Source organism: Dendronephthya gigantea, unplaced genomic scaffold (genome assembly GCF_004324835.1).
Source record: "Dendronephthya gigantea isolate DGI-Jeju-01 unplaced genomic scaffold, DenGig_1.0 000031F, whole genome shotgun sequence".
Classification (NCBI taxonomy): Eukaryota; Metazoa; Cnidaria; class Anthozoa; order Malacalcyonacea; family Nephtheidae; genus Dendronephthya; species Dendronephthya gigantea.
In genome coordinates, this window is record NW_021163041.1 from 460,132 (window position 1) to 472,703 (window position 12,572).

The 12,572-nt window shown below is 35.4% G+C and overlaps 3 protein-coding genes across 4 annotated transcripts; 2 read left to right on the forward strand and 1 right to left on the reverse strand.

Annotated features, from left to right (window-relative positions):
* Nucleotides 1-888: 888 nt before the first annotated feature.
* Nucleotides 889-6,406, reverse strand: LOC114524582 (OCIA domain-containing protein 1-like). Of its 2 annotated transcripts, XM_028545706.1 has the most exons (11): nucleotides 5,071-6,406; nucleotides 4,339-4,403; nucleotides 4,215-4,272; nucleotides 3,812-3,865; nucleotides 3,580-3,624; nucleotides 3,159-3,276; nucleotides 2,894-2,949; nucleotides 2,631-2,709; nucleotides 2,147-2,291; nucleotides 1,912-1,972; nucleotides 889-1,479 (listed from the first exon to the last, which is right to left on the reverse strand). In XM_028545706.1, exons 2-11 carry the CDS (start codon nucleotides 4,384-4,386, stop codon nucleotides 1,430-1,432), a joined length of 714 nt encoding a protein of 237 aa, XP_028401507.1. In that variant the 5' UTR covers nucleotides 4,387-4,403; nucleotides 5,071-6,406; the 3' UTR covers nucleotides 889-1,429. The 2 variants fall into 2 exon arrangements, with proteins under 2 accessions (XP_028401507.1, XP_028401506.1); XM_028545705.1 differs by lacking the exon at nucleotides 5,071-6,406 and having other exon boundaries at nucleotides 4,339-4,429.
* Nucleotides 4,577-11,253, forward strand: LOC114524584 (caltractin). Its single transcript, XM_028545710.1, has 8 exons — nucleotides 4,577-4,664; nucleotides 9,398-9,449; nucleotides 9,591-9,694; nucleotides 10,107-10,188; nucleotides 10,287-10,333; nucleotides 10,407-10,469; nucleotides 10,673-10,747; nucleotides 10,949-11,253. The coding sequence occupies exons 1-8, from the start codon at nucleotides 4,662-4,664 to the stop codon at nucleotides 11,036-11,038; spliced, it is 516 nt and encodes a 171-aa protein (XP_028401511.1). The 5' UTR covers nucleotides 4,577-4,661; the 3' UTR covers nucleotides 11,039-11,253.
* On the forward strand, nucleotides 6,474-8,654 carry LOC114524581. Its single transcript, XM_028545704.1, has one exon. The coding sequence runs from the start codon at nucleotides 6,495-6,497 to the stop codon at nucleotides 7,839-7,841; it is 1,347 nt and encodes a 448-aa protein (XP_028401505.1). The 5' UTR covers nucleotides 6,474-6,494; the 3' UTR covers nucleotides 7,842-8,654.
* Nucleotides 11,254-12,572: the final 1,319 nt, after the last annotated feature.

A 12,572-nucleotide genomic window follows, 5' to 3' on the forward strand; every position in this document is an offset into this window, starting at 1 on the left:
ACGATGTGCTTCTGAATGTCGCGATCGAACAACATTTAGGTTCGCAAGGCATCTAAATGAGTATGAACTGTATTTATGTTCAGACTTCAGAAGCTTTATATTGAAGACTGGCACATGCGCGGCACGCCAGAACAGGCGTCTTGTTTTCTAAGTTCATTTCGGTGCCAAAAAGTTATATTTATTTACATTGGTCATATATATTATTTTTGAAATAAAGCGATATATGACATGTCATAGTTTTTAATTTTGTCGTGGGTATATTATATCAATATATAAAAGAAATGAATTATTAACTACCTATGGGAGTTTTAGACGCAATCTACGTTCTATTTACGACAAAACGTCGTTTATTACGTCCTATGTAGAACGTCTGCACTTCAGGACCCAGTGAGCGCTGCCTCGAATTAGGCTCTATAGAAAATTGTCCCTAATGTTTTCAACGTCTTATATCTCGTTAAATTGGTACAGTTGATAATATAGAACAACGCTTCAACATAACAGTTATTTAAAGGAGTATTCCAGCCACGTCGTCGTCGTGTTGCCGTCCTACATGCTTACCGTATTTATTTAAGCGCCGCGGCGCTCTTTAAATTTTAGAACTTCAGGTGCGGCGCTTAATTGAAGGCGCGCTCAATCGGGGATAATTCGTAAAACAGTTCACCCAAAGTTCACCTGGTTGAATTTAGGATTAATTCCATTATAATTCCATAAAAAACACATTTAAAACCATGTAACTAACAAAAAACAATTTTTTTTCAAATTCGCTCTGCATCTGCAGCAGTCAATAATTGATATTCACCGCGGTTTATTTACATTATTTACAACGCAAGTATTTTGGCTATTCTTTTGAAATAACGGATAAATTGTTGCCATTATATACATGCACTTCATGTAGTCACAGTTGTTTGACGAAGAGAAGAGACGTACATGGGGTTTTTTGCCGAACCCAGTAATACTAAACTGAGAAAATAGCGCCCGCTTTGCATGAGCAACTAAAATAATTTAATATCACGGCTAGTTCTTTATATTTTTACTGGGATAAGTCAAAACATTTATGTTGGGACAAATGTCTGGTTGCTTAGCACTGTCTATTTGACTTTGCACTATCCTTGGATCCCTAGTTTTCATTGCCCCAGCCTGTGAGCTGTGAACACGACTGTCACCCGGAGGCTTCGTACACCAAATTTGAAAGAACACTCTCCTTGACGTGCATGCATGATAAACCTAGAACCTATTACTTGCAAACGTTTGAATCTTCTTCGTCGATATTCATACAAAGTAATTGTTACACTTACAGTATTGAAGGTACTGTAAGTTTTTACATTTATTTTAACAACATATATACCTGATGACGTAAATAAGGCATGCATTTCGGTTCAGGAAGCCTAAATTCTTTCATATATATATATATATATATATATACCAAGCATTATTCAATAGGATCGCCATATATATTTCTTCTTGTGGTCCCACTGGAGTCTATACAGGTAAAGTAGAAACAATCTTCAAGAATATTTTAACAAAGCATTGCAGTGATGTACACTGTTGTATTATAAAGGCCGTTCGACTCATTTTTGGCGGCGGAAGATGGCGCGGAGTTACTAACACGTTACTAACGATTATTAAATTACTGCGCGATTGGCCGCGTGTGGGAGAGCAAGCCTTACGCAAAAAACAGACCGAAATTCATGACCTGAATTATTAAGACTCACTTGAGCTCGAGTAACAATTTGCAGAAATTTTAATGTATCCGCATTTGGGTGTTTCGTTTGAATGAACCAAGAATCATGGACTATAGATTGGGTTATGTTAGAACAACCTCCCAGTAGTTCAGACAGGGAGAGGAGGCCGAAACTTGATTCACTATCCCTTGATTTGTTAGGAGAATAGGAGAATAACACACTTCTTTACCTTGATTTCTTTCTGGCGAAGTGTTGTGCTCAGTGTCATATTTTGACCGACTTTTATCTTCCTAGAAGAAAAACTTTTATACTTTAGTCTTTATAATGGTCCGGAATACGGATGTTTGGTAAAATAGAAATATTTGATAAGTGAACTGTGAGGGTTTTCTTTTTTGTCAGCTCAGCTGTCTGCATATGTCATAACAACTCTTACTACTCTTTAAAATACAGAAGAGTTTTCTTACTAGTTTTCTCGTAGATCGTATAGGAGGATATTGATCCATATTCCATTGCTGTCTGTGTTGCTTGCGACGTTCTTCAAAACTTAATCTGTCTTTTATTTCGTCCGCGTTGTGCTTGTCCGTTGATGCGCTCCTTGCGTCTTTTACACTAAGAAAAATTTGTTTGCTTAATTGTGTATTGATTGTAGCAGCACATGTCTTTATGTGAACAAATTTTTCATGAAAACATTTTCTATGCTCTTTGGCCATTTCCAACAATCTGGAGGCTGGAATCTGGAGCAACCAATCGGTTCAATCCATCTATGACAGAGTTCAGTTGGTTATAAGCATTACTTGATCATTACTTGTAATTCCTTGATCGTTGTTGGAGCATTCATATCTACACATGCTTTACCTCCAATATCATCATGATGTGAATACAATAGTGGTAGGGGCTGACTAAATCTTGTAAATTGTAAAATATACTGTATTACTGTATATACCATACCTTGATAAATATGGCAGGGTTTCTTTATGAGATTCATCTTCTTGATTGACAGTTGAATTATACGAAATAACAGCACTTTCTAATAATATCAAACATAAAGTAAATATTTAAGAAAAGAAAGAAATTGTCTCAATATTCTAAGCTCGTCAGATGATTACTGACAATACAATCAAATTGTAATTAGGTGAAACGTATAGTCACCAATCATCTCATTATACTCAATTATCTACAAAATTACAAATAATTGAAGATTACATATGTACCATCGAATTCTGAAACCTTTCTTTGACCTTGCAGACCAATGTATTCCATACCAGATCTGTTAAAGATTGATGATATCATTGTATATTCAATAGTCATATCTGAATGAGATATCTTCCTTCAACTGAGATGATTCCAGGCTTATAAAATAGTTGCGATTTTAATTGCAAAATAAAATAAATGCAAGAAGAGATTATGACATGTTTTATATATTTAACTCTCAAACAGACTCTAGAGTGTGGTTATCCATGCAGGGAGATTTGTCACCTTTTATAGTATTCACGAACTTGTTCCGCCAACACAGAGTTTTCTAGCTTCATGATTTTCTCCAAACATGTTTTTCTATATGAAGCGACTCCAAACAATAATCCACCAGTAAATGCAACTAACAAGATATTACAATAAAATATCTTAGTAATCCAAGAAGGATAGTAAGGTCATCCAATGAAGATGGTAAGGTGGATCGATTTATTGGTAAGATGATTGGTAAGTCATATTGTGCAGGAATTTAAAGTGCCTAATAAGAACAATCTGTTGCCACAAAATTAGTGTAATTATTATGCACCATCAATCGGACATGTGAAATTGAATACTATCAGATTACCTAACCATGCCTACAGAAAATAATTTAAAAAGGTTAAATATAATGCAGATAGCAAAATCAATTGTATTATTTGGAACAATATACCTCCATAATAGAAACGTGACCAATGGGTCAAATGAGGATATCTACCTGTAGAAGCAATATAAAAATAATTAGTCATATATGCATGATATATATTTAGTCATGCATGATATATAATTGCATCTCTAACCTGTAAAATTGAGTTTATGAGATTGAGTAAGCAAAAGTTGAGGTTAACTGCAATTATGTTAGGTGAATGTGATAGTATTATTATTGTATCCAAAACAGCACTCACCACTTCTGACAGCAAAACTAGTTATGAGTGATGCAAGAATACCAGCTGGGATACCTGTGAATTTTTTACATGTCATTAAAGTTAATTAAAGTTCAGAACAATTATACAATCTAAAGCAATCGTCAAGAAATAACCTTGACTGCACAGTGCACAATACGTCAATTGTATTCTTTTTAAAAGTGCTTTGTCCTTAGGTGACAAAAGCGAGAGTTTTGCTTTCCCCCACAGTACAAAGCAGGCATAAATTATATCCCACGAAAACACACTGGCTGGAAATACAGAACTAAAATTCTTTAGTAGGTCAATAATTTGCACATTTCCAGGAAAAGGATGACAGTAACCCCCCTTGGTGGCTCGCCCTACCCCCAGCTCCAAAGGGCCCCAAGGCCCATGGGATACACACCTCGAACAAAGCTGTTCATGCGACATTCTCTCAACACTTTCATTTCTTCTTCTGTTAGCTGTCAAAATATGTCAAGTGTTTGAGGACAGCAATAAATTGCAATATAGAATTAATATATACTTACTTTTAGATTATCGACATTTCTATTTCTGCGACGATCATTAACATCCATATTTACAGTTTGTTGAACTTGAAGTTTTTAAAATAAAAATATCATGGCACGAGATTGCGCAATACCTGCCCTTCTTCCCAGGATTCCTTGGTAACTGGGAGCGCGGTAAATACTATAATACAACATCGTTCTGAGTATTGTTTGTTGTAAACACTAAACATTCATCATTCTTAAACAAGTTATCATTATTAGAATTATTAAGCGACTAAATATTAAGAAGCTGAGGTCAACAAGTGCTTGAAGGAGGTGCCAAACTCTGCATTAACGTATCGACAATGGTATGTCTCAATAAATTGCTCCATCGTATAGTGTTTATCGTTGTATGTTTGGAAAGATTTTAAGGAAAGATATGGATGTAATTTCGTACGTTTTTATACATTCAATATAAAGCAGTTAAGCAGGTTGTTGTGTTGTGTGTGTTCAATGTTTTTACTCTAATTCAATATTCATTCGAAATTTTTTTAAAGCTCGTATATTTTACTCGTAGTGTTGCACTGGATGGAAATAATTCCTATTTGGGACAGGCAGCTTACATACAGTGTTTCACTGTTTCCCCAAAGAAGTACCCTTATAAACAACAAAAGAATGATTAAGATAGAGGGTACTTTTTTGGGGACACATGGTAGAAGGCATCAAAAACAGAATTTTTCTGTCATTTAAACTTTGACTTTTAAAAGATCTTACATGAAATGCTTTTGTTCCACTTTATTTTGCAATCACATATTTCAGGTTAGCACCTTGCCTCATTCAAACAGGCTAAAAATTCAATCAATCGACTATGTAATTAAATCTTTAAAGTATCACCACTCAGAGTAGTGGACCATAGCAAAGGAGGTAAAATAGGTTTTTCTTCGACTTTCATAGAAACCCTTGATTGAATGAGCACATTGATTCTACTCATAACAACAATTGACCCACTGATATAAAAGTTGCTTCAGTAATTAAGCAAAAAAGTAACAATTATACCATGAGCTTGAGTCATATATTAGTGGTGGGAGAGAATAGTATAATTGTTTTAATAGATCATTTTTCCAGAATTGCACAAAAGCTGCAGAATCATAGCAGTCCCACTAGAAGATAAATTTAAAAAACGTACCGAAAAGAGTGTTCTGGGTCTTCCACTTTCAGTATATTTTGAAATAAATTGTCAACAAAATACGAAGAGCAAAGGCACATCATTTGAAATTTGAAGGTCTACACGGATATAGAAACCCTCCTGAAGAAAGTTTTAAAGACTTTGCAACTCTGCATTTTACAGAAGTCTATAAAAATATTCACTAGAGGTACATACAGCAGATGATAGCCTTGATAGGATAAAGCATGGATGCAGTGAATATTTTGCAATTTTTGCCCCCAACTGCCTGTGAAAATGACCAACTTTAAATTCCAACACGGGTAAACATTACAAATCATTACAGATAGTCATTATCATTACAATAACTTAGAGTTGTGGTGTTCGCGATTAGACGTTGTTACTTGTTAACGTTACGAAAGGGGCTCAGTCAGTCACGAGGCACCACCATGATCGACACCAAAGTATAAAGCCTTTCTAAACTTGAAGCTTTATAGTGTTGGCAGAGACAGCCTTTTTGACCTGGGCTAATATTACTCTTTCTCTCCCCTCCTCGACGGCAATGCTAAAGGTGCAAATTCTTATTGTTGTGCGTCAACTCAATTGCTTTGTTTTGCTATGGCTTTTCAGTCACCTCTTTCCATATATGGGTTGAAAATTTACCCAAATTGTTGTCCGTGTATAAATTTTTCCCCTCCCTCTCTGCCAAGTTCGCCTATATATGGATAATACAGAAAGGCGGGAGGGTAAATCCTTCCGAGACCTCGAAAACTTGCCTTTTAAATGCTTTTGGATGCTATGTTCTTCTATATACGCTGCTTGAAAAGGACCAATATGTGAAGACATGTCACCGGGAATTATCACGGCATACGGTCAGCGTGCGCGCAAATTTCGCGCGTGTTTTGAAGTCCAGGTGCAAATTTTATAAACAGGAAATTGTATAGATAAAAGTGGAAATATTTTGAATCATTCTGTCTGATTCTGATGCTGAATACTGACTTAACTTTCAAAATTGCCGGCTGCTTTTTATATAAGGATGCTAAACGAAAGTGATGGAAATGACAAAAGACAGGCATACCCTAAAATACCCGAAAGTAACGTTGGGTATCAATTGCTGCAAAAATTGGGCTGGGAAAGTGGTGGATTGGGTAGTGAAGGAAGTAAGGGAATAGAAGAGCCCATTGTTGTAAATGGGTGCATAAATAGACAGGGTTTGGGTATGAAAAATGTCAAAGAACCACACAAACAAAAGCATTCAAATCCTTCTCACCAACAGAAAAAAAAACAACAGGGGCCAATCATGGCTTCAACCCAACTCAAAGAGGTACAAGCATTGCAAGAACATTCTTGTGGCAGAAGAAAAACACTCAGAACACAACCAATTATTACTAATCGATTCATCAAAGAATTCTTAGCAAGCAATGTGAAGGAATTTACTGTGAGCGATGAATTGATAGATGAAGATCATCGACTTTTGCAAAAATGGTGTGCAAAGTATCATTTGAAATACGATTTTGTTGCACCGTTTAATTATCTGGTTTTAAGAAAGCCAGACAAACAGGATTCAACACAACCACAAAAGACAGTAGCAAGGCAACGACATTCTTGTTGCAAAAGAAAAAAACGCAGAAAACAGCCAATCATTACTAATCGATTCATCAAAGAATTCTTAGCAAGCAATGTGAAGGAATTTACTGTGAGAGATGAATTGATAGATGAAGATCATCGACTTTTGCAAAAATTGTGTGCAAAGTATCATTTGAAATATGATTTTGTTGCACCGTTTAATTATCTGGTTATAAGAAAACCAGACAACCAGGATTCAACACAGAAGACAGTACCAAGGCATGAACATTCTCGTCGCAAAAGAAAAAAACTCAGAAAACAGCCAATCATTACTAATCGGTTCATCAAAGAATTCTTAGCAAGCAATGTGAAGGAGACTCATGTTAGGGAAGAACTAATAGATGAGGACCATCGACTTTTACAAAAATTGTGTGCAAAATATCATCTGAAATATGATTTTGTTGGACCATCTAAGCATCTTGTCATAAGGAAGTTGGGGAAAAGTTGCCTGGAATCATCAAATTCAATCCCAAGCATGTTGAAAACAAATTCACCTGTAAAAAAGTTTCCTGGTGTACAACAAAATAGGTTACTGATGAATGCAGTAAAAGATGCCACAAGAAGTGTTGCAAAGTCATCTAGGCGTGAAGATCTTGTTATAAACTGCAACTTGCCAATGATAATTTCCCTCAGGAAATCTATGATATCTGTTCTAACTGGGCAAACCAAATCCAATGATACTCAGCAATCAGTGGGAGCTATTAAAACTAAAGAAAATTCAAAACAAACCCCCTTGAAAAAATTACCCAGGGAATAAATAAGATTGATGAAGGAAAACAAACAATCAAAGAATCCTTTGTTGTTGAACAAAGCGCCCAACCCATCCATGATTGTTATGTTGGTGAAAGAAATAATAGGAAGAGATTATTAAGAGATTGCTGTGATGATGATGAACCAAAACAAAAGAGGCTGGCCACAGTTGAAAGCCACAACTCACATTAACTTTTCCAGTCATTTTATCTGGCTTGGTTTGTTTGGTTATATGGGAAACAACCACAATCCGCTGACACTGAAGCCATCAGTTGTGTTTCTTTTTCTTTAAAATAAATAACTTTAGATACAGTATATATGATGTCTGATAATCATCAAAATAGCGATTGATGAAAAATTTTAAGAAATCAGCAAAAATGTGCTCTATTTATTATTATTTTTACATGCAGTATTAAACATTCTCTTGATGGCATATGGCTATATTAGTGCCTATGCTTTAAGTTGTGTTTGGGTTGGCATTCAATTTAAGTGTGTTCATTAAAATTTTTGGGGTGAAATGATTGATCGTATAGATATCCTAGTGTCAAGGAACATACTTTACAATAAAATATGGTCATACGATGAGAAATTAAAAATTTAAATCTCTGCTTAAATAAAATCTATACCACTATTGTGTTTCTTATATTGTATGAATTTCAAAGGAATAAAAACCCCCTGAAATCCTGGGACGATTTGTGGGCATACTCTCCGCCGGTTGAATTCCACCTCTTCCATTCAGAGATGATTTTTTCAAAAATTTGACTCGTGGTGGGTTAACAGAAGCCGAAAATACTAGTAGTTGTCGTTTGTTGTCCTTTCACACCTTAACAACGACCCCGCACACTATTGCATTTTAGTATACACCCGACTATTGTCTATTACAAATCCTACATCCATTAGCTACTCAACCATTGTCTATTCGTGATGGTGAACGTTTGTGAAAGATTCGCTCGCGCGACCGTGTAAAATTGAATTAAATAAATCAGTTATTTTTCGGTGTAATTGTGGTGTATCGATTATTTTCTCGAAATTAATATATGTAGGTACAGGGTGTATACTAAAACAATTGACAACTCGCCTTCGTTGACTATTCGCTCATGAATATGACTTGTATGCGAGACTGCCCTAAGTTTATTGAACTCGGACACTAAAGGCCCTGTTTGTTACACGGTGCAATTTTTCTTGCAACTTGCAATGCTTCTTTTGAGAGATGTAAATTTGGCAACTACCAAACTTTTGTCTTAATTACACTTCATGGTAATAGCGTATCTTACACTTACATTTTCAAGACTCTTCACTAATTTATATCTCTTAAAAGTAGAATTGCATTGCAAGTTGCAAGAAAAATTGCACCGTGTAACAGGGCCTTAAGAATAAAGTTCCATTGTTATTTTTAAATAGAATTTCACACCACCGGAACCGAATCTATAGAACGTTAAACTATTATCTAAACTGCACCTACTGTATCACAGTAAACTCGTACAACTGGTCCTTGCGTATTGTCACATACCATTTTATACCAGTACATGTACATATTTAAATCAATATAATATTTATACATAGGCTACATCTTATAGAAAGGCAGCTCTTTCAACAGGATCGAGAAAAAAAACTGGTAAGAAATGTTTGAAGCTATATTTTTAGCTCCATTTTTCACCCTATAGTTATCATTTTGATGTGGGGAAGGGCATTATTGTTTCTTGCATTTATGGAGGCCTTTAAAAACGATTATCAACAGAATATGTCCTTTATTTAGGTCCTAAACCTGAGCTTACTGAAGAACAAAAGCTAGAAATCCGGGAAGCATTTGATTTGTTTGATGCTGATGGGTCTGGAACAATTGATGCAAAAGAACTTAAGGTTATCTTATCAACCTGCCAATACATTGTTTATAACTTTTTGAAGGTTGTATGTGCAAATATAAGCCTTCATCATCGTCTTCACCCACTGGAAGGCACAAAGGTCCAACGTTCGGGGGCTTTGACTGGCATATACATGACGTATACTGGGAAAACCCAGATAGGGAGCACCGTTTGCAGCTGAAACATAAGCAACAGTCACTGAAAATGGGGAGCCAATGAGCATATATAAGTATAATAGGCACACCGGGAAATTTCATGGTATCCTGTGGGCCAGTACGCAACAGGTCCAAACCCTGAAAGTTTGTAGAGTATTGCATGAGGTGGTAATAAAAACTCCTATAGTGATGAATATTGTGTACTAAAAGTACACATGCATTTTAAAACATGACCATGCATGTTCTTTTTGTTAGGTTGCAATGAGAGCATTAGGTTTTGAACCAAAGAAAGAAGAAATTAAAAAGATGATTTCCGATATTGATAAAGACGGTTCCGGTGGGTATAGTTTGAAATTGTCTTTTTATCATACATATTTATCACTATCGTCATTATATTTTTTTCTTAAATATCTATCTATATATGTTCTTTTTCAGGGACAATTGACTTCAACGAATTTCTTCAAATGATGACCGCTAAAATGGTAAAAACACGCAGCGAAGCAATTGCTGGAGTAACGACAACGCCAAACTATTGTTAACTATTTTTGTTTTCAGAGTGAAAAAGATTCAAAGGAGGAAATTTTAAAGGCCTTTAGATTATTCGACGATGATGAAACGGTACGTGACATTTACGGACATATTTTTTCCAACTATTCAGGTGCACAATATTTTCTTCATAGAAATGTGATGTATTTGCATGTTACCAGCCTAAAATTACAATTTTTCACTTAAGGTTAAGTTTCTGGTTGATTTTTTTTTCAGCATTATAATACTTTTAAACGTAATATCTTGCGTTGATTCCCATACTTGAACACATTTAGGGCAAGATCTCGTTCAAAAATTTAAAAAGAGTTGCAAAGGAACTTGGAGAAAACTTAACTGACGAAGAGTTGCAGGTGCAGTAGCTACTTGGCGTGATGTTTGAATAATATAATATGATTTGGTCAAAACTGATCACCATACCTGTTATTTTATGAGAACATTGGTATCATATATCATCATCTGAGCCCCGGTTACAGTAAATTTAAACCGCAAACTCGCTTTACGTTCTATATCGCGTAATTGACATAGTTTTAATTATATTATTCATCTTTCAGGAAATGATTGACGAAGCAGACAGAGATGGGGACGGAGAAATTAATGAGGCTGAATTTCTTCGCATCATGAAAAAAACTAGTCTTTATTAAATTATATCTTTATATTGCATCAAGTATCACTGTACAGTTACTTCATTACAAAGTGTTGTTTTATATGTCATAACTATATAGCACATGTATTTATTTGAATTGTCATTTTGAGTTCATAATATTATGTAACATCTGTAGATAAAACAAACGCCTTTAAGTGTGTGAATTTTCTTTGATTATTGGTTCTTCGATGAGTTAGGAAAATTTAATATTGATCTGATTTAAATTGGGAAGAAAATTAACCATTGTAAACTTTAATGATAGTCGGTAATATTGTAGCTGAGAAAATGGTAATTCCGTGCTCAGTAGCTAAATCCTAAATACACGAATTTAATCTTTGAGATTACGTTGGGTTTAAGTTTAGGGTTTACCGTAATCAACCATAAACTGTAAGAACTAATCCTAACCTAATTCGTGATTTCAAAAAATGCATGTTAATCCCAATTATTTATCTCGGATATTCACACCAATGCTTGCACATTTTCTAATGGACCTTTCCCTTTTTAGCTTTCAAGCGCGCGCAATGCGCAACGGTAGTTGGATTATCAAGCGATTTTGAGTTGCGATTTTGGTTGTAAGAAAACCTTGCTGATTCTCAACTACCATCACGCATTGCGCGCTTGAAAGCTAAAAGGGGAAAGGTCTATCATAAACAGGCGTTGAGATTAGTGTAGTTGAGATTATAGTGAAGATTCTAGTATTCTGTAAATAGAAGCATCGCCACGTTTTATGGCATTTGATAGAATACCGCCTAAGCAAAGCACTTGAATGATGATAAAAAATATTCATGGCATGCATTTCCAAGTACACACCCTCTAGCCATAAATTAGTCTTTGGTGTCAGCCTGTCAGGTCAGTTGGGTGGAACTAGAATATAACGAACAGACAATGTTCACAAGGTTCAACTCAACATGGTAGAATCCAAAAAGATTTGGAATAACTTCGACAATAGTTAACATGCATACCTAATCTTTCGTTTTTAACAAACAATCCACGCTAATAAATATTTGTCAGCACATTTTACACATATGGACATGTGTTGTTTTGGCGATAAAGAATTGCCAGGTGTCTGTGACTTGCGTCAATGCTAAACATAGAGCAGACATAATAGAAATCACAGACTCACAGTTCATGTTTATTCCGTTGCAATTTTAGGCTTTCACCTCTACGACTAGGATCTAATTCCTATCATAATTTCATTACGTTATTTGAAGTCCTACAAGCTAGTACAGTTAGTGTATATAGACAGAACAATTTTACAGACAGAACAATTTTAAACGTCTTTTAAAAGAACTCTTATAAGAAACTATGTCCACTGAAAATGATTTAGTAAAAGATCTGATACGCATAGCAGCTGGACAGCGATTGGTAAGGGTCACCTTAAATCGAGATCGGTCAACCCGGAGCCACAGTCAAGGTTTGTTCACACGATCCAATTCTCTTCTGGTAGATGTTTCACAGTCCGTTGTCTTGTAATATATATCAGCAGCAAATCTGCTGAAGCCAATGCACTTCAGCTTCATCAATAGCCGACT